Here is a 21,081-nt window from a genome sequence, read left to right as displayed (position 1 = left end):
GCATCAGAAGGATCACTTACTACAGTCATCACACGCTGGTCTGGAGGGAAAATGTGAAAAGAGCGACAGGCTCGTAAATCTATGGGATCCCGCAGGTAAAAGGCCTGGACGGCCGCAGCCACCAGGGCCGGGCGCTGCCTCAGCACGGCCGCGGCGCCTGCCGGCAGGTAGCACCGCGCGCGGTGAAACGAGGCCTGAATTTTCTCAGGATACCTGTATCATGCAATAGTAACAGAGCGTATTAAGTGCATTGCAAGCCCAAACCACTCCTTTTTAAGTGTTATTCCCATTTTCACTTTAATATCATCTATATTATGATGATGATTATTCTAAACTAAAGTTAAAACTCAGCTAATCTAACACCTGGAATGCCTGTTTAAAATATATACATATATATAAATATACCTGGCTAACAAAAATTTAATCCCCACATTGGTAAGACGACAAGAAAGCACCCCAGACAGCCCAGAATCAAAACTGACTGTTACAGAAGAGCAAAATAAAACCCCCACGTACCCACTGATGCGTTTATACAGCGCTGTTCTAATGGGTTCTGCGGCCAGGAACTCCTCGGAACGGCTGGATAACAGCCTCAGCGCCTGTGAGATCGTTGGACTGGCAGCAGATGGGTCGCAGTCCTGCTCCTGAGCCTCTGACAGCGGAATGATGTGCAGTTCTCCTTTGTAAAAGAACACCTGGCAGATGGGATAAGAACAGCCACACGCGAAGCAACACAAAATTTAGTTTCATACGTATTTGTTTAAACACAGAAAATACTGAATTACACATAGAAAAATAAAACAGGAAACAGCTGTGTTTTTTTTTTTTTTTCCTGTGGATTTTGTTGTTAAATGGGAGATAAGGTAAATACAGATGCCAGAGATCATGATCCAACCACAAAATAAACCCCTTTTTTTAACTACCAACAAGTTTGGTCAAACATATCTTGTTTCCTTAACAACAGTAATACCAAAAGTTTCTCTTCAACTAGAGATTTGCTTCAGGAGAATCAGACAGTATAATCTAACTGCTGAAGGACACGACAAGGACTAAAAAGTATTATTTTGGGGCCACATTCGACCTCTGTTGGTTCCTGATCCTAACAAAACAACTGAGTTAGCGTGAACTCTCTCACTCCACCCATTCCTCCAAATGGAAGGAAAATATCACGCCGATAGTCCAGATACAGGTTTGCAATTAATTTTTGTGTTGTGTTCTGCCCATTTTTAAGGGCCTTGTAGTAGAAGAAAAAAAAGAAAAAAAAAAAAGAAAGTCAGTGACATAACTACTTGGAACGATGTGGCTGTTAATTCACCCATGCCAGCCCAGTCTGTCTCTCTGTAGCATCAGCAATGCTCCAGTCTTGAGCATTCCCCAGTCTGAGGGCAGCGAGCCCTCAAGAACATGGTGCAAAAAATCCAAGTAAGCCAAACTTAACTGATTTTACAGATCAATCAACAGCACGACAGCTTCACCACCTTCACATCTGCCACCACGAGTAGCAAGTTTTAACAAGTTCAGTCAGTTTCTGCATGATGAAACAACTCCTAAAGAATGATTTATGTGCACCAGTCAGACCCAGCTGAACACCACAGTTTAACAGCCTAGCAGGCAGGTCTGTAGGGTCTGTATTTCTGCCGTACTCTCCATAGTTTTGCCCTTAGCATATGAACATATTAGCATAAGAATGTTGTCTTCCTTCCATCGACAATCCAACTCTAGAAGAACCCCTTGATACCTGTAACAATTTCAATATATCTCTACAGCAGTTTCTCGGGACACACTCTACACAGCATTCTGCAAGAACACATGGAGCAGAATCGAGTACCAGAGGTTTCCAGTGGTTCAGTTTCTCATTCAGCACCCAGAGCAAGCACAAAGCTCGTTAAAACCAGACTGTGGTGAACAAAACCTGCTGTTAATTAAAACAAGTCTTGAGTCCTGACCAATACTGCAGACTTCCAGCGGCAGTCAGACCACTTGGCTAGATACAGGTGCAAGAGAAAACTCCAACTGGTAAGTGAAAGGCCACTGTGAGCCACTCACCAATTGCTACAGAAGTTTTACTCACCCTGTTGTCACTGTTCTCAGGATTCAACCACTTCGGGAGAAAATCTGCTGCTTCTATCAAGAGAAACTCCCCATCGTTGTCATCAACCCTGGCCAATGAAAAATCGGTTTCTTACCTGGGAAGGTCTCGCACAGCACAACAACGCAGGCTTCTAAATGCGTGTCTGCGTGTTTTAAAGAAGATTAAGCCACGACTTTCCGCCAGGCCCTGCCAGGGAAGGCGCTGCCCCCCGCCCCAGCCGCCGGGCAGCTCGGCGGGGCCGTTACCTGCCCGCCAGCCCCGGGAACTCCCTGGTGATCTCCCGGACAAGGTACACGATGAACCACTCGTCCTCAACGTTGTCCCCGAACAGCGTGGTGCCGCCGATGTGCGCCGGGGTCTCGCCTGGCCGGGGAAAGAGAGAGCAGAGAGGCGGCTCAGCGCCCTGCCGGGCTCCGGGCTCCCCGCTCCCGCAGCGCTCCGGGCTCACCCCGCGGCGGCGCGTAGCGCAGGCGGAACGGCTCCCGCTGCCAGATGTAGGCGGCCAGGAGCGGCGCGAACCGCACCACGATGGCGTCTGCGCAGCGCCGCAGCAGCGCTTCGGCCCCGTCCCCCCGGGCCGCCGCCGCGAAGAGGCGGTAGCGCACGGCGTCCTCCGCCGGCGCGGGCCGCCCGAGCCCCTCCATGGCGCCGGGCGAGGGAAAGCGGCCGGGCGAGGGCCAGCGGGCCGAGCCCAGAGACAGCAGGCCGCGCCGCGGGGCAGGACGCTCCGCCTCCCGGGGAGGGCCGTCGCCATGGCGGCGGGCCGGCGGCGGGTGGCGGCGCGGCGGGGCTGAGGATGATCTCGCGATACGCGCGGAAGCCGGTGTCCCCCGGCGCTCTGGAGATGTGAGTCGTCGCCGGTGCCGCTTTCCCCCGCCTTGGTCCCCGTCGCCCCGGTCCCCGCCGCCCCGGTCCCCGCCGCCCGGCCTGCTCCCGCTTGGGCTCTGCGCTCGGGCCTGCCCGCCCGCCGGCACCTCACTCAGCCTGAGGGCCCTGTGCTGGGAGCGGGGGCGGCGGGGCGGCGTGTCCCGGGGTGGGGTGCGTGTCCCGGGGTGGGGTGCGTGTCCCGGGGCGGGGGCCGGGCCGGCGCTGGGCCGGGCCGGGTTCCCGCGGGCTGTGCGGATCCCCTGTGCCGGGGTGAGGGCAGCCACGGCCGCGGCCTGACGCCGACCCTGCCCGCCGAGCGTGCTCCTCGCTTGGAAAAAACAGGGAACGTGATTAAATCCCTCTTCTTGCCTTTTTTTTGATCCAAGAGGTAACTGATGTGTAGGCGGTTTCGGGGGAGAGGGGGGCAAAAGTTTTAAGTAAATACATAGGTTTGAGTATTTAGCTACTTTTTGTTCCTGTATTGACAATTGTCATTTCAGCTGCAGTGACTTTTCTTGTCCCTCTTTCCCAGACATCTAAACGTTGACGAAACAACAAACTAGCACATGCTGTTTTTCTAATTTGCCCCTGCTTGGTTCAGTGGCTGCTCTTGTACTATGTAAGTCTGCTACGGGGACAGTGACATTCTACCTGCTGTTGGAGAGCTGCAGCCAAATTCACAACATTTTAAATTTAAAGGAAGACACTGATTTCTAAGCAGAGACCTTTAACTATTTAGCCTAGAGTTAGTTTTGATGCCTTATTTCTAAAGCTTTGTTAACAAGAATTAGCCTTCTAATAATAATAAATGATCTCTAGTATGTAAATTAGTGCAGAAAGCAGAAGAAAATCCCTGTGAAGCTTGGGAACTCTGTAGATGTTAATTCTTATAGGTAATGTCAAGTCTTACTTCTTGTTTTAGACAAGGAGTTCCAAAACATGCCTTGCGGCATCATCCTCCGCCGGAGCCACAAGCGGAGGTGTGCGCAGCCGCACCCGCGGCTGGGAACGACAGCGAGATCTCCAGGTACGTTATAACATAACGTGAACCCTTGTCTGGAGACAATGGCAGAACCAGGCACTTCTGCGCTGAGCTATCTATACAGAAGTAATGCGGTTGGCAGGCTCAGGTGTTACCTCAGAACTGTTTCATTTCAGAACGTGTCCTTCCTATTTTGGAAACAGTAAAAATGTGTGTAGCCGTGTTCTCTTCCCAGGCTGCAAATAGCCTGGGTCATCTATTTTTATGGCCAAAACAAGAGGAGAAAAGATAAAAATAATTCCTCAGTGGTGTAGAACCGGGACTAGAAATAGTCTGCAGTTTAACTGAGATAATTCTTCGAAAAATCTGTTTTGCTTGACCTCTAGACTTCCTGTGTCACTAAGATTATTAGGAGTTACAGTTGTTATAATTACTTGTGTATTATGCCTTCTGCTTAAATGCCTCAGCAGTAAATATTTACCCTATGAAAACTCTATTACTGCTAAGACCTCTTCTGATATATATATGCTTTATTGTATACAAATAAGTTTACTTACGGAGTTTATTTGTCATTGTATATTGTTGGAATTTTATATTCTTTTTCCCCTCAACATGTGCGTTTCAGGGAGCAGAAAGAATCAGATTACCCTTCTGCTGCTCCATCCGATGATGGGAATTCAGAGTCTGCTTGTCAGAGTTATGCTGACACCTCCACCGAAGACAGCTCAGTCCTCTCCTGGGGCTATGATGTGAGTAGAACGTCATCATCCAAACCAAATCTGGCACACTGAGCAGGAAGACATTGGAAAGACATTTCAGGATAAAAATAAGGATTGGATCTGCCAATAAATCGTGATAGTGGTTATAGAAAAGACATCTTTTTTACTTCTTCCCTGTCTTTCTCTCAGATCAGAACGTTAGGCTCATATTATTCAGTTAATATGCTGTATTTCCATCTAAAAATTTGGAAAGGCAAATCATTTAACGCATAAGTGTATCTATACAAAATAGTAAATGCTGTTATTGTGGAATCCCAAATGTGAGTGGATCACTTTCAGACACTTGGTGTGAGTTTATCAAACTCCTGCATACTTATGTGCTTCTCAAAATATAGCAAGCCCCTAAAACATTATTTTCATTTGGAAATACTGGTTTTATTCTCTGTCTACCAAAACAAAGTGTGCTATTGCTTTTGGTGAGGTCTGGTGGAACTGATTAAATTACCCAAGAACTGACCCCATTTTCTAGCTACACAGGAACATGTGACAAAGGTCCTGAACATCCTTCACTTTAAGAGTTTCACACCACTCTGCATTGCTTTCTGTTTTGCTGTAGTTGGTGGATGTTGCAAGCAATACATTTTCCATTTCATTAAAATGTCACTGAATTTTATCCTTCCTGTTCTGATTTCTGTTATGTAAATTACTATGTCTTAATTAATATAATACAGATATTTCAAAATGCTTTAATAGTTTTTTCTGATGTGTCAATGTGAGTGTTTTATGTAGCTACCATCAGTCTTAACAGCAGCCTGCATCATCTTGGGGTGAAAACTATTTAGTCTTGCTGTGGAAAAGAAATAGACCTGTTTGAATCAGTTCTGCTAAACTTGAAAGAAATAGTTGTAATCTTCAATTATTTAAAAAAAAAATACCATAAAAACCCCTCTGAATGCTATCCACTAAGTATTTATGGGATAACTTTCCTTTCTAGGAATTTGATAAAGCTGCCACACAACAAGTTCAGCAAATGTTCAGACAAATCGATGAGCTTCTCTATGAGCAGAAAGAAAATGTGCGTGTCGAGGGACTGCGGGAAGAATGTCACCAGTGGGCATCCAACTTCCCTCATCTCAGGTATTTTATCAATAGACTAACAGGGACGGAAACAGTTGGCTTTAAAATGACATTAGTAACAGGGTGGTTTTGTGCAATTACACAGTAGATAGAGATAAAAAGATCACTCTGGTATTCTGCCTGCCATTGTCATTAATAAACATACTGCTATCTCATGTTCGGTTCCTTGCTGAAGGATTATTGTCATTTGCAACTGACTTGGCCTTAACATAGCAAAAATCTCTTAGAAAAGATGGGTGGTATATCTAAAAGCCAGGGGCTTAAAATAAGTTTAAAATCCTCTTAGCCTAGCTCAGCAGTCCTTATGGCTATCTGAGAATTTAAATTTTACCTCTTCATTATGTGTACTTGAACAGTTTTGTCCATATTCAAATGTCTTACAATTAGCAGAGTGTAAAAAAAAAGCAGAATTTTCTTAATGTGCTGACTCAAAGCAATCTATACTAGGGAAAACAACGGAAACCATGTTAACCATCACCACGAAAAACACACAGCTTCCCTACAGAATTTTGAGGATTGGCTGCTGCCTGTTCTTGTACATGTCAATAATTTTACTTGTGATATTTTCTGATTCATTTATCCTTTGCTTTTGCCACGGCAGGGTGGTGGGGAAGCAGATGGTGATCCCCACGGATGAAGGGTATGGATGGTATTCAAGTTCCCCTTCTGGCAGTTTACGTTCCTCAGATGTGAGTTCACCCCGAGAAAAAGATTCTAACGAGTAAGTGCCAGCGGTTGATCCAGACCATACCAAGGTGGGAAGGTAATTCAGTTCTCAGTGAAGTGCAGTGATCTGCTTCGTAACCTGTCAAGCCTAATTAGTTTGTTAGGCTGAATTTTGAACAAAGCACACTGTTTTTCCCTTTTTGACTAAAAGTAGTACCTTCAGAACAGCAAGACTACATAGCTGTGCTTGTTGCTAACTACAGTAAACGGATCAGTAAATAAAACTTTGCTGCTGCTGACTTCTTAAGAATATGTATGTACTGTAGCTGGCTTTATGGTTAATCATCTGTTACATTTGTATAGTACATCAAAAATACAAAGCACTACATTAGTACCACTTTTATTATTTCATGTTTTTGAATTAGCTTTGAATTTTTGTTCTGAAGTTTCAAGTTCCTTAGCAAGAATTAAAAATATCCAAACCAAGAGTGTTTACTTTTCGGCCTCGCTATGGCTTGGCCTTAATCTACTGTATTGTCTGTCAGCTCACCAAATGCTGTTATTTTAAGCGGAATAACAACTTATTTTCATTTCTGCCTTCTGAAAATTGTCACCTGTTCAGATTCAGTGTTTTTGGCAAGAAGGTACCTCTTCCTGTTACTCCCGTTCACAAAAAGGCTGACCGTTCCAAGTCTCCGACCTTGTGTTCTCCAGAGAGCGAAGAAGGTGAAGACGGAGTAATTATCTCTGAAGGCGTAATGGAGGAATATTTAGCATTTGACCGCAGAGATGTGTAGGTATCTAATATTAAGACAGCAACTAGTAGCAGTGTCCTGGAATTCCTGCTGTTCAGATATAAGTATTTGAGTTTGATGTTAGTTGATCAAGTATGCAAGTGTGCTGCTTTGGGTTTGTACTGGCATTTTGTGTGGAATTGTACCTTTTCAGATTTTCAGTGGTAATTTAAGCATTAGAGTGGATTTGATGCTTGCCAAGAAACAATTACCACTATTTTTATCTTAAGAAGAAAGGAATAAGGGTGGCATGAATAGGATTCTTTTTGCCCTTTACTTTATTCAACCCAACAATATGAACATATGGCCTGGGCAAGGACTCTGGATGATACTGTCAGTTGCTAGCTACTTAATTGGTTTTAATAAATAAAGCCACTTAGCTGCATTGATTACATTCAGACTGGTAGGTGGCTTGCTTTGACCGGGCCAGAGAGACATTGCTGCAGCAAACAATATTGCTGTCTCTGTAAAATAATGGTATTACACCTTTTTGTAGTTGCATCTCCTTTTTTTTTTTTTTTCAAGGTTTGTAGCTTTTTGATGTTAAGTACTAATTCAGGGAGCAGATATGAAAGCCATAATAAATGTGCTGGCATCAGTACTATTTTCTCCCTTCTATAAAGTTTCTTTTGGCAGATGAAAATAAACATTTTAGCAGTTGTCTTCCAGGTTTCACACTTCAGAATACCTCTTGCACTGTGGAAGAGTTTGCAGCAGAGGCCACTTGCTGCTGCGATTTATGGTTTTTCTCCTCTCTCATTGATTACATCTAATTGTCTAAAACTTAATTAAGTCTGTGCCCTGAACACCTTCTGGCTGTTAGAGCAACAGGCTGAGAGTGGCATTAAACAGTCATGAGTAGTAACATTCCTCTCTCTGGTCTTCAGAATCCTGTAGTGACATTAGATATGGAGCCTAACAGTAAACAAACATCACTGTAACTATTAATATTTATTTTGAAATGAGACTTTGATCTCCTTGGTAAATTATTTATTATTCATGAAGTATCATTTATAGTCATTCTGGATGGGGAAAACAAGGTGGGCAGTAATAAGGTGATTGTTTCAGTCATTTCTTATTTACATCAGTGGTAGATTCTGGAAGGAATAGAAGTTCAAGTCCCCAGTGTACAGGAGGTTGCTTCTTTCAGTATTAGACTGATATTTGATATCGCTGTTTATTAAACTGCCAGCTCTCTGTGATAAATACAAAACTTACTGTGTGATACATACAAAACTTCTCCTGAAGTCTTCCAACTATTCAGCCAGCTGCCCTGACCTATTTCAGTTTAAGAGAGAACAAAACAGAAATGCAGCCTTAGGTGATGTTTTAATCCTATTAAATAAACGCAGCAAAATGCAAAGACAATGTGTTTACGGTGCTGGTAATACTTACATTTTTATAGGGAGGAAGAGTTGCATGAGAAGAAAATGGGACTGTCCTCTGGTAGACGGAAATTGGGGTTTCCTCCTCTGTCCCCATATTACTGCATGAAGGATTCTGTGCTCACATTTGTGTTTGATGATGTCTGGAGTGAAGTCCTAGGCTGCATGGAAGAATTAATCTGCAGACACTGGGAAGCGTCAGCCTCTGGTAAGGATCACAGTTCAAACTGCACATTCAAAAAGGGATTTCAGTTACTTAAATTTGCAAGGATGCAATGAGAGAGAGATGTATTTGGGAATAATCTCTTCAGAGGGAAAAAAAAGTTATTTTGATAACAATGTGAGACGTGCCTACAAAGATTTAATAGAGCTTAGCGTCTAAGAGGACTCTCTTTAAAATATTCAGATACACAGCACTGTCCATAAATAGCAATGCCAATAGTCTGTATTTACAGGAATTTTCTGTTGCTTTGCATAGATGATGAGAAGAATATCATAACAGTAGGAACAGTCAGAGCAGGTGCCGGAAGCCCTTTGCAGTTTGACCCTCTGCCAGCATTGTTACCTCGTGTGCTACAAACTAAAACGCTCTCATTGACATCAAATCTGGTAAGTATTTTTAGCCAGCTCGTTTGTGTAGGGAGAAATCAATAGAGCACTACCTAAGCACACAGATTTGAGTATGTCAGGGGGCCGTTAGATATGCAACTGGCGTGGATTTTGTATGAATGCTGACTGTCCCTTCTACCACTTAAGTTCTGTTATTCCTCAGTTGCAAGTTTTAATTCCTACTTTTCTCTTTCAAACTTAATATATTTCATATATGTATTGGACAACCATGTGGTGACCATTGATGAATGATGTAGTTCTTTCCACATTTCAATAATGTTTGAACTGAATTGTGAGGTGGAGCGTTGTGTGTGTGAGATCCTATTCTCACTAGCTTATCTATAGCAGGAGGACAAATCTCAGTGCAGTTGCGTAACAGGGTTTTTTCTCAGCCCCTGAATTTGACTGTATGATCTGCTTTAGATGATCTGCTCCTAGAGCGGTGGGCACCAGAGTGTTATCTGTTTATTCCATTTTAATTCAATTCTTTCCTTCTTATATTTTTTTTATTTCTTTCTCCTTTATTTCTACGCCTTGCCCCTTCCTCACATTCCCTGTACTATATGCATAGAGCCCAAAAACCAGATGTGGCCGCAAAAGCAAAAAGAGGAGAAAAACACCTCAAGTATGTATGCTGGAGAGATTAAAGCTCTGGTATTTTCTATTTGCTGTCGTTACGGTGGGTGGAATTGGATGTCTTTCCAGATCAGCCTGTATTCCAAGAAAGGAGTTGCAGTTCTGTTCTTGACATTAAATGTCAACATGCACTGAAAATTAGTTTCATAAAGCTTCTGATTATAGCTATTTTTGGAAGATCCTGTCATGCAAATGAGAAGCTCAGTTGGAAAATATTAAGTATGACATAGCACAGTAGTATACATTTTCTAAGCAGTAGTATTTGCAATAATAATGGGATGCTAAGATGCCTATCCTAGATGGGGAAATAATATAAATGAGTATATATATCTGGGTGTCATGGAAGAAATTAGTTTATTTCCTCCAAGATTATCTGCAAGGACAAAATCTGTGAATATGTGCGTATGTCCCTGCTAGACAGTAATTTACTTTTTTTTTCTTTTTTAACTTTTCAGGTAAACCTCTCTCAAGGGTCAAGTAGTGGCTCTCAGCGTAATCTAAATGGCTTGATGGTGATACATGGGATCCAGTTACAGCAAAGGCACCTGCCTGTAATGGAGAAAACACTGTAAGAACTAGATATCATGTGTTGTGAAGTGAAGCATTCTCATGGTGACAGAGAGTCAACCCAAAACATTGCGATATAACTTTATACACTGGAGAGTGCAATTCTCAATTATTTTTCTGCTTGGTTGTTTATTTATTTGCTCTCTATGAAACAGTATACTTCTAGAACAGGTTTTCTGTTTGGTTGCTGCTGGTTTACCACACAGTGAACATTTAGTGGCATTACTCTTGGCACAAAATGACATCCTGAATTATTTGCTCAGTTCCTAGAACTGGACTTGTGTTAGTTACATCTAGGCTGTGGGTGTGAAAACCGGTTTGACAGTAGGGTTTTTTACTCTGTTTTGTGATTTATTTTTACTTTTATACCAGAATCTTCAATCAGAAAGTTCATAGTTCATTAAAAATAACAAAACAAAACAGCCTTGTTTTTTCTTTTCCATCGCCTATTCTTTTCTAATTTGACTGTAAATTACTTTATATAGTTATGTAAAAAAAAAAAAAAATAATCTCTATCCACACATAATATTATTAATGTCACCTGTGGATGCATACTTTGCTAACAGAGTATTTCTCAGTCATGCTAACCATATCTCTTTTGGTTTTGCTATTATTTTGTTAGGGATCTGGATGACAGATGGCCAGGCTCTAGTTCCATCCTCTCTGGCAGAGTGTGGCCAAGTCGTCCTCTCGAGCTCAGCACATTATCGCTATCACGTTCCACAAGAAGGCGAAACCCACCGCCACGTACCCTGCATCCCATCAACACCAGCCACTCTCGTGCTGGGACCCCTGGGTCTGTTGACGACGTCTTCAGGGGAACGCGGCTGTACGTCTCAAAACCAGTTTCTCACTGCAAGTATTTAGAGAACCCAGCTTATGCAAAAAGCATTCAGACACCTTTCATGTGAAAATGCTGTATCTAGAAAACAGAACACTTATCCTTACTTATATCAACACTTATACATTCCTTCTATAACTAATGCTTAATTAATTTAGTATTTTGTGCAGCTAGATTGGTTTACCTCCTTCAGAAGGCTTCTAAAAGTGTCTGGCACCTGTTCCTTCAAGTACTCAAATATGGAGAAGGCAGAAGCCTTGTTTTACCCCTAGATGTTTTATTTGATGCGTGTAATAAGTCAAAGAGCTACAATATGTGTTACGGAGAATTTTTACTTGCTCTACTTTAAAATATGGCCCACTACTGTTTTCTAGGCTTGCTGTTTATCTTCAGTTGCTAGGCTGAAGTTAGCAGTAAGCAGTACTTAATGCTAAAGAATATGAACAAAGAGCAGAAAATAATGTGGTGTCTGGGAATGGGCAAACGATTCTGCCGTGGTGTGATAACGGCCCATGAGAACCCCTTCATACACACACCTTCATTCTGCTGTACCAGCTGCCCAGCAGGCTCCTCCAAACGCACTGGATGGGTCATCAATCCATTACCAGGATTTCTGCTCAGACTCACTTTGCCTATATGCTTAATATTAAACATTACAAAAACTAGAAGTTTGTGTTAATAGATGAAGATTTCTGCCAAACTTTACCCACTGCAGAACTCTTCTAAATCTAGTCTCTGATAGACAACCCTAAGACCAGCATCTTGTAGCAAAATTCTGCAGCTGTTGCTCTTAGTTTTAACTTTCTTCGTCCATATAATGCCAAACAAACTGACAATGCTCTATGTTTACACAATGCCAAATGTATAAACTGTATTTTTTCTGTTCTCATTGATGCATTTCAGTCTGACTGCACATGAGCAGCTGACCTCACCCCCCCCACTGCTGCTAAACCGAAAAAACCTCCTACCACCTATTACTACCACCACCATGGCAGAGCACACGAGCACTGAAGGATGCCAGAGGCAAATGGTAACAGGCACAACAGTTCTGCTATTGCATCGTCTAAAAATGTAATCACTGCCGATCAAATTACCAAACCCAAGAGTTCCAGTTTGTTAGTTTTCTTGCAAGTGATAGCAACTGATGGAGATGCGCAAAAACACTGCATCCATTTTGACCAAAAGCATCACCCAGAGCTGAATGCTTTAACTCCAGTTAATGCCAGAATTTTTTTCATCCCCATAAGTAGATGTGGAATGATTGATTTGAAAAATAGCTTTAATTCCTAGGCTAATTATTTTAAATGTACTAGTGCAATATGAAAAAGTCATAACTGTTATTCTTCAATGCAGAAACCTCGAGGGAACTCAAGTCGAGCTCACAGTGTAACAACACATGAAGATACCCACCAGCAGCTTCAGGAGAGGCTTTTCTTACCTGATCATTTCTCCAGGCTTAACACAACCAACACATTACTGGTAAAGTATGGCAAATTATACCAAATAATCCTAGGGCGCTTGGGCAATAAACATTACTTGAGAACTATGTGACAGGTGATCAGTGCCAGGGAGTTCGTCAAGTTCCCCACTTGATCTGATACTCATGGGTTAACAGAAACATCATTGCTTGGCGTTTCCCAAACAAACAGGAGAAGTCACTTGTTTGTGGATAACAATCTCACCATGCTGCCCACAGCCACCTCCTAACTACACCTAACAAGTAGCTGCTGGTCCTACACTTTTCTTGAAGAATCCAAGTTTGAGATACTTGTGGAAAAAGCTAATCATTCCTTAAGGCGTAATAGTCAATGTAGCATCTTCTGTGAAGGCTTAAGAACTGTGGGGTAGGAGAGGATGCTTCAAGTTTTGCACAAACCTTGGGAAATCATTCCTACAGCAGTATTCAGAAACACAAGGGTAGAATAGCCTTCATTGCTTTCTTGCACAGGTTTGCTGTGCTGTTAATGTCCAGTCTGTTTCACCACCAAATGCTCTTGGTTTATTTTATTGAAACACCCACTCTGCCAATATCTTGGCCTATCTAACAAAGTATTTTTATCTAAGCTTTAAAAGCTGTAATTTTAACGAGAGACACTAAGTAACTGCTGTTTTGGTTTCTGTGTATAATTTCAACATCCTTGACTTAGTAGTTGAGTGTACAAACTTAAAATCTATTTTAAAACAAAACCATTTTCAGAAGTGGTGAGAATGCCTTTAACTGGCCCAGTGACTGTTCTAAGTAAGATTGCTATAGAAGTGTCTTTACTCAGTAGGAGTTGTACTTTAGGTTGATTTAACATCCCTTAAACTTGTAAAAGCTCTACTTAGATCTTTACAACATCTTACAAATTAGGAAATACATCTGTTTGTATGATAATCTTGATGTTCAGAATTTTTCACACAAAGATAAATAACCTGAACTGTCTTTTCAGCCAGATCCACAGCACCGCCGTTCTTGCACTGTTATTGATTATAGTAATCAATCTTGGACAAGCAGAGGATCGACAGGTTCAGGTATGCTCATCAGCCAGAGGATTTAATAAGATGAAACAAGAGGTGTAGGCTTTTGAGACAAGGATGTATTGCATTGAAGAGATTTTTCAAAGTTCTATTCCATGTTCTAAATTTTCCAGTACACAAGTTTTATACTTACATATAGAGTATGTTTGGGTATTTTTTTTTTTATTACCACCTAGTATTTTAAATCATTTAAGGAAGTTTAATGTAATCAGCCCCAACACCTCTCATGTCAAAGTTAAGAGCCGGAGTTACCAGTTTAAACTAGAATTAGCAATAACTGCTTTCTGTCCAAGGATTTTTCTTCTGCTCAGCTACAAATTAAAAAAACTGCATTACGTCCAAAAGAAATTTATTTGCACTGTATCTGGAAGAGATTGTACTAGATCTGCACTAGGTCTTAGAATTGCACTAGATTAACTCGAAGTATATTTTAAAGCCAGTAACTGTACACTTCACATGCATGCCCCGAAATCACAATATGCTTTTACTGTTTAATTTGTAACAACTGGATTAACTCTTCCCTCCAGTTTCTCTTCCTTTACTGCAAAGTCATCTCCTTAAAGTGTTTGTGGTTAATACACTTTGAAAATAGTCACCATATATGCTTCAGAATAGCTACAGTCACAACCAGCATTATAGGGTTTTTTACTAGCAGGAAGGTACAAGACTAAGTTGCACGGGTGTACACAAGCGCTAGGGTGGAACAATGAACCTTACTTAACTTTGCCTTCAGAATTTTAGGTTTTTCACCTCATGGTCTAATCTAGTCAGTAGAAAGGGAGTTTGTTCAGAGATTACAGTAGAGCAAAAGTTAAATTCTGTGCCCTGGAACAGCTTTTCTGAATGCCGTCTTTGTAACCCTCCCCCGAGTTCACCTTGAGCACCCTCTGTTAACTTTCGATTGATGCTGAGTGTCACCTCCACCTGGAGAGGGTGGCACAGAGCAGGGGGTTAGAGACACCTTACACAAACTACGTCTGTCGAGGCAAGGTACTCTGGATTCCTGGCATCGCTGTTTCAGGATTCCTGAGAGAGTCGTCAGAATCTCCCCCACAAAAATACACTAACAAGATAGGATGGAAGCTGCAAAGGTTAAGGCAGCAAGCACATGTATGATTATTTGAGGACAGGAGCTTGTTTAATACCTGAATGGCCTACTACCACTAATATAAGGGATACAAAAGGCAACCAGAGTTTAACAAAGGCACTAAATTGAAGTAACTTGTTTTAAAACAAAAAAGAAGTGGTTCTTACTGAAATTAAAATAAATATCTGCTCCTCCTCAAAAAAAAAAACCCAACAAAATCTAGTATCTTTAAATGCAAGATGAGTATCATGACTGCTATATTAACAGAAAAAAAAATGAAATCAGCAGAACTTTGTAGACTTGAATACTTCACGAAATACAGTAGTTCCCTGCAATGAAAGCACAAACTTTGCCTCTTTGGAAGGCCAGTCACTTGTCTCAAACTTGCAGAGGTTATACATAATGCAGTTGATAGCCACGTATTAGAAAAAAATGCAAAAAAAAGGCATTTTAGTTTTAAGCTAAAGGAGATGTATTTCGTACTTAGTTTTAATACCTTCCACAAGTCTTAAAATTCTACATGATCTCTGTTTATTAGGTCTTCAGCTGCGTGGTTCTGTGAAAGGTGAGAAGTGCATCAGTCACAAAAAGTAAACAGGGGTTCTGACATGCCCTGAAGTGCCCATCTGTCCATCTCCGGAGTCAGGAACCACCTCTTGTTCTCAGCAATTCAACATTGTTTACAGAGAGTTCTCAAACACCCTTCCTTATCAATAATTATTTTTGTATAAACCTAAGAAGCAGCCGCCAAAGATTAGAAGTGGTTTACTTAAACATTCCATTTTCTACCAGTAGAAGTTATACTCCAGTAGAAGGGTGAATACACTCCAGTGGACAGTAAAGCCAAAGTCCTAGAAAACCCAGCAAACGCTCTCAGTTGTTGCTGTTTTCCCAGTACTGGCTTGTGACTGACTCATGTTGTTACGGGCAGGTACTGCAGAACCTGCTCATTTTTCCGTTAGCTCTACAGAAGACTAATCAGGCCTTTCACGGCAGTAGTAACTTAATATTTTTAAACTGTATTTATATGTTTAAAGCAATATTATACTACCAAAAGCACGCACTGAACGTGGTACTGCTTCTACAACTCCACTTAGTCAAGTTATGAATCCTGTAGTAATTGCAGCAGATATTAACACAGTTGTGTAAAAATAAGGTAGCAAAGCAGCTGAAAAGAACTGACAGCTTTAACGGTAGCATACCACTGCCTTTTCCTGTGTTACACACTTATACCTCTTCCTCAGTGACTGAAGAAGATTTAAGAGGCAAAAAGGAGTGTCTTACTCCAAGTAGTTCGGGACACTATGCAAAGAAAGTCACGTTGTTTTCCTGGTGAGATATTTTATGGTAATTTCACAGAATAGGTCAGTCTCCCCTTCTAAAAATACCTGCAATTATACAAGATTTCTGCACTCCACCATGAAGTTTCACAATTCACAGATGCAACATAGCTTTTAATAGATGTATTCTGCACTGTGTGGCAGACATACCAGGGGTATTAGCCCTTGTGGCTCCAAATAAAAGAAAAACACGAAATACAAGCTTCTCAAAATGAGAGATTAGTTGAAGGTCTTACTCCCAACCACTACCAGACTACAAGTAAGTGTAAACAAGGTGGAACAACCACTTACGGTATTTTAACAGAGTCAGGACACTGCATGAAAACAGTTGTTCCTTTAAAGAGCAATTAAAGAGCACTTTTTTCCTAAATTCCCTTATAAATATTTTTCAAATTACAGCTAATAATGGAAAAATAATGTCAGTATTCTTTATGAAGTGGCTCCCCTATTTCCCCACTCTGTGTTATGCATCCTGTAGGTACCTGTTAATGGTACCTACAGAACAGCTAATAATTTTAATATTGAAGTTCTTGAGTCCAGTTGATACAAGTCTGCTCTAATCAAAAATAAGGGAAAAGAAAGCAAAGTAGAACTGTGCAAATGTAACTGGGTTAACTTTCCTTTGCATTTCTAGAGGGGTAAAAAGAGCTCTGGGCTCAATCTAAATCTCTTAAGTTTGCATAGAGATAATCTGATGCTAAAGAGAGGCCTCTATTCACTAAACTCTTTCAAAAGACCATTTCTCTTAAACCGTAAAGACTACTGGAACATTGTACAATGTGTCATTTTGTTATCTCAAGGTAACTGGAGATAAGCATCCCCTTTGTATCAGTGCCATTCCTCAGGGAGCCCCAGTGCATAAGTTACAAAAATACACAAATAGGCTTCTAGTAACATAATGCAATATTTCACAGCCCAGATGAGTCAGTGTGCTAAAAAAGTGAAAGCATTCTCATCATAGAGTAGGTTTTTTTGTTTCTGTACAGATGGTTGACATAAGAGACTTCTCCTGGGCTGTTAGATATCTATTTTGTATAGTGAAAGTAACGTTCCTGTCATGTATTAGGCAACATAATGATTTGCTGGACTCTCAGAGTCAGAACAATTATGAAAGCAGCCAAATAAAAGGGAACAGAGTTCTCATCCACCTCTGGCTTCCCCCAAGGAAGCTCTATTAAACAGTCTGTTCCTGAACCCACCAATGCAGCAGCAAGGACCTCAACCCACAACCAGTGTTCACCTTGTGGCTCATAAACCTTTGAAAAATGACCCACAAAATAAAGCCACCCTCATCCCGTTGAGCTGTAGTATGTTGAAAACAAGTTACCCTTCAAATTCATACCCCAGCACACTATGTCAAGTGGATTAAAAATAGCTGAAGCAAAAACCTTTAAACTGTTGGCACATCTTACAGAAGTACTTTGCTTACAAAATAACAGAAGTGTTGACAAATACAATAAAGTAGCTCATCACTACCATCCTCCAGCAGACTTGACTGTGACGCTGTTGAACTAACATGCACTACATTTCTAAGCTTTGAAACGCCTTGTCATGGGACATCACGAACCCTAGAAATACACAGAACCGACTCTGTTCTGTGGATTTTCAAGTTTATTACCTCACATCAGCAAGTCAGAGAATTTCTGCGTAGTCACACACGTGCTGTGGCCTCACATTCTTCCTGTGGCATCTGCCACAGGCAGTCAAAGACCAAACAGTCCATGGCCCTCTCATCTACCAGCACTGATGCCACAGTTAACAATACAGCCATGTTTCCTGGTGCTATAGAAGTATGTAGCAGTTGCTTAAATTACATCACTCAGGAGAGTCAACACGATCAGTTTGTTTTGAACAGCTACTTAGAAAACATAGAGGGCTAGGAAAGCAACATAGCACAGAATTCTGCAAAAACTCTTCATTTATTAAATCTGCCATTTTCCAAAGTATCTTTATAAATACACCCGAATGTCCAAAAAACACCAGTTGAGCTGAACTGCAAAGACTTTTAAAAACAGCAGGAGGTTTGTTACAAAAGAAATGCATGAGTAGCAAGAAGATAAGGCTTCCAACTTGGAAACCGCAGGAATCAGCACTGAGGACTCTCAAAGGTGTGGGATGACATTGTTTTGCCATCAGCTGCACCGATATCCATTAGCTGTTTGGAAAGAAAGCGCTTCAGCTCAAGTTTAACAAGCATCACATGCATTCCTTGCTGTAACAACACTTCTAGTCAAGAATCTGACCTTCACTGAAGAGCTCCCAAAGGACTTTAAACAGTAGCACCAGAATGCTTTGTCTGTTTTGTTCACGATGTGTTCTGCATCATACCTCCCCATCACAGCAAACTGATGCGCACACACTCTGAAGCAGTAGTCCAGAAAAACTCTGGAATTCTCCCAAATCTACATGTTCCCGTACAAAATGATACCTGATATTTCAGCCTACAAAATTATTTATTTCTTTCCTTTCTTGGCTGTAGTCTTCTTCCCTCCTTTTTTAGCATCGTTCCCATACTTTGCTTCCAGTTGGGCCAAAAAGTCATCCATCTCCTTTTTTCGATCCTTATTTCTGCTCTAGGGGAGGGAAAAAAAAAAAAAATAAACACCAAAACTTTTACTACTTCCCAATACAGATTATTCTGTTGAAGTTAGATAACTACATAAAATCTCAGCATATATTAAGCAAGGAACACAAGCTACAGGAGGTATAGCACTGTCAAGCCAAACCCTACTTGTATACTCTATACTTCCACAAGTATCAAGACAGAGGTAAAGAGTGGCTATAAAAAACCCCCACAACATAAGGCTAGGAAAGCAAAGTTATTTCTAATTTAGACCCCAAACTATTATAATTTAAGGAATGATTAGGCATGAACATTCTAGGAAGCCTGTGGAAGAACGAAAAAAGAAAGAGAAAACATTCCCCAAAACAGAATGTGAACGGCATGTTCCTTTATAAGTTAAATATTTTGACTGTGCATGCAATAAGGACAAGCAAAAGACACAAGTAATGAAAACCATACCATACGCATAGTTAACATGAAGATCAGATTTTAACTTCAGGAACTCAGAAGAGTTACAAGGATCCAAAATACAAAGATGCTCAGGGAAAACACAATTATAAGCCAGTAACAGAGTTATCTTTAACAGATACAAAAAGCCTTACTTGAATCAGCGCTTTCAAGTCATCTTCTCCACCAAGGCCCAGTTCTTCCTTAGTCTTTTCTGCCTCTCTAGCTTCTTTTTCTGCCTAAAATACCAAAACAGTTTTTTAAAAAGTATTTTGCATGTTATTTGACAAAGTCTTACAGTAGTTACCAAACACTTTATTTTGCATCTGTATATAAATAGCTGCAAGGAAACACAAACAATGTCCCAGTCTGGCCGCAGATGAGAGAAAGCCTGTTCTGGTTCTGCAGTTTAGCAGAGTGAGACAGATTTTTTGCTGTTTCACAATGCTGAACATGATGAGATGTCCATCCCCATCCCTGTTCCCTCCACCCTTTTTTTTTTTTTGTCTTACCGGCTATTACATTTTCTTACATTGGAGAAAGGTTACTGTGATGATGTGCATATGACATATTCTACAAAATGTAAAAAAAGAAAATAGGAAAAAAAACCCACAACCACCATCTCCAGGATGGAGAAGAGGTGCATTTACTGCAGAATGTTATTTCACACTTGTCAGAAGGCAAGCATAATATATTTTCACCCCACCTACACTTCTTAACTTCAGCAACTCATGGGTCTGTGAATAGATGCACTGACATGCTAAACTGTAATAAGCCATTGTATGTAATGATGAAATAAAAGAAAGATTTAATAGGCAACAGCCTTTTACAACTCAAAAGCTTTCACAGTTTGGGGGTGTCGGGGTGGAGAACACAGGTGGCTAAACGTGAAAATCAAAGATACTGAGCAAAATCTGTAACCAGTGGCAAGTATTTGTCTTAAGAACAGTTTCATTTATTTCTACCAAGGGAGATTAAAAGCTTATAATAAATAATGTTTCCCTTTGGTGCCTGATTGACATAACCTACCCGTCTTTTTCTTGCAGACATTTTCTTCTTAGACTCTTTTACAAAAGCTTTGTAGGATGGGACTTCTCCAGAGTCAATGGCTTTTTCTATGATTTTCCGTATTCTTGGTTCATCTGTATAGTCCGCACACAACACAGACTCCAGTATCCTGTCCATGTCGCCCTCAAAATCCACGTACGCTGCTTTAATATCAGCTAGCTCTTCTTCTGAATCTTTATAGTTCTTTTCAAAGTCCTCAATATCCTTTACAGTGATCTGAAGCAAAGAGGTGACAGCCCTCGAGTTACAGGATTTATTCGCCAGAGGGATGTGAGGGACAGCATCAGAAAAACGCGAAGCGCCTCTCACCTTCTTGAAGAGCAGCCGCCAGTACTGCTGCCAGTCCCGCGGGGCGCTCAGCGCCTCGCTCTCCTCGTCCACCGTGCCCTGCTCGTCGTACAGGGCGCGCTGCTCCGCGTCGCTCAGCACGGCGTACACCTTGCCCAGGACCTGCGGGACACACGGGCCGCTCGCTCGCTCGGTCAGCCCGCGGCCGCCATCCCGCCGTCCCTCCCGCCCGCGCTCACCTGGAACCGCCGCGTCGCCTCCTCCTTGGCATCGGGCTCGGCGCGGTCGGGGTGGACGCGGAGCGAGGCGCGGTGGTAGCCCCGGCGGACCTCCTGGGCCGAGGCCTCTCGGCGGACGCCCAGGACGCTGTAGAGGTCGGCGGAGCCGAAGACGGCCTCGCACTGCTCCAGCAGCCCCATCCCGCCGGCCGGCCGCCTCACAGCGCCAACCGCGCCGCGCAGCCACGGATATCG

The 21,081-nt window shown here is 41.9% G+C and overlaps 3 protein-coding genes and 1 long non-coding RNA gene across 6 annotated transcripts in view; 1 reads left to right on the top strand and 3 right to left on the bottom strand.

Moving 5' to 3' along the window:
• The window catches only part of ECD (ecdysoneless cell cycle regulator), a 10,275-nt gene extending 7,504 nt beyond the window's left edge, over positions 1 to 2,771 (bottom strand). The window contains exons 1-5 of the mRNA XM_082053434.1: positions 2,541 to 2,771; positions 2,338 to 2,455; positions 2,072 to 2,159; positions 517 to 695; positions 21 to 213 (exon numbers count right to left, since the gene is read on the bottom strand). Coding sequence (XP_081909560.1) covers positions 21 to 213; positions 517 to 695; positions 2,072 to 2,159; positions 2,338 to 2,455; positions 2,541 to 2,736 — 774 coding nt within the window. The 5' untranslated portion in view covers positions 2,737 to 2,771. The remainder of the gene's footprint in view (positions 1 to 20; positions 214 to 516; positions 696 to 2,071; positions 2,160 to 2,337; positions 2,456 to 2,540) is intronic.
• FAM149B1 (family with sequence similarity 149 member B1) lies at positions 2,757 to 18,683 on the top strand. Of its 2 annotated transcripts, XM_082053435.1 has the most exons (15): positions 2,776 to 2,938; positions 3,882 to 3,986; positions 4,567 to 4,690; positions 5,655 to 5,797; positions 6,399 to 6,518; positions 7,086 to 7,256; positions 8,663 to 8,850; positions 9,121 to 9,251; positions 9,823 to 9,876; positions 10,343 to 10,455; positions 11,077 to 11,283; positions 12,199 to 12,325; positions 12,649 to 12,774; positions 13,728 to 13,809; positions 15,441 to 18,683. In XM_082053435.1, exons 1-15 carry the CDS (start codon positions 2,889 to 2,891, stop codon positions 15,494 to 15,496), a joined length of 1,797 nt encoding a protein of 598 aa, XP_081909561.1. In that variant the 5' UTR covers positions 2,776 to 2,888; the 3' UTR covers positions 15,497 to 18,683. The 2 variants fall into 2 exon arrangements, with proteins under 2 accessions (XP_081909562.1, XP_081909561.1); XM_082053436.1 differs by lacking the exon at positions 9,823 to 9,876 and having other exon boundaries at positions 2,757 to 2,938.
• LOC309440108 lies at positions 4,598 to 8,701 on the bottom strand. The gene is made up of 4 exons (XR_014184131.1): positions 8,653 to 8,701; positions 8,476 to 8,535; positions 7,078 to 7,210; positions 4,598 to 4,728 (listed from the first exon to the last, which is right to left on the bottom strand). It is a non-coding gene; the product is annotated as an uncharacterized lncRNA (long non-coding RNA).
• On the bottom strand, positions 18,168 to 21,081 carry DNAJC9 (DnaJ heat shock protein family (Hsp40) member C9). 2 transcript variants are annotated; one of them, XM_082053440.1, is made up of 6 exons: positions 20,848 to 21,081; positions 20,630 to 20,770; positions 20,282 to 20,536; positions 19,408 to 19,491; positions 18,671 to 18,815; positions 18,168 to 18,397 (listed from the first exon to the last, which is right to left on the bottom strand). In XM_082053440.1, the coding sequence occupies exons 1-5, from the start codon at positions 21,025 to 21,027 to the stop codon at positions 18,696 to 18,698; spliced, it is 780 nt and encodes a 259-aa protein (XP_081909566.1). In that variant the 5' UTR covers positions 21,028 to 21,081; the 3' UTR covers positions 18,168 to 18,397; positions 18,671 to 18,695. The 2 variants fall into 2 exon arrangements, with proteins under 2 accessions (XP_081909566.1, XP_081909565.1); XM_082053439.1 differs by having other exon boundaries at positions 18,168 to 18,815.

The sequence above is a fragment of the Streptopelia decaocto genome (assembly GCF_964273445.1).
Source record: "Streptopelia decaocto genome assembly, chromosome: 5".
Classification (NCBI taxonomy): Eukaryota; Metazoa; Chordata; class Aves; order Columbiformes; family Columbidae; genus Streptopelia; species Streptopelia decaocto.
The sequence above is the reverse complement of the archived record's forward strand: the minus strand, read 5'-3'. Positions and strand labels throughout refer to the sequence as shown.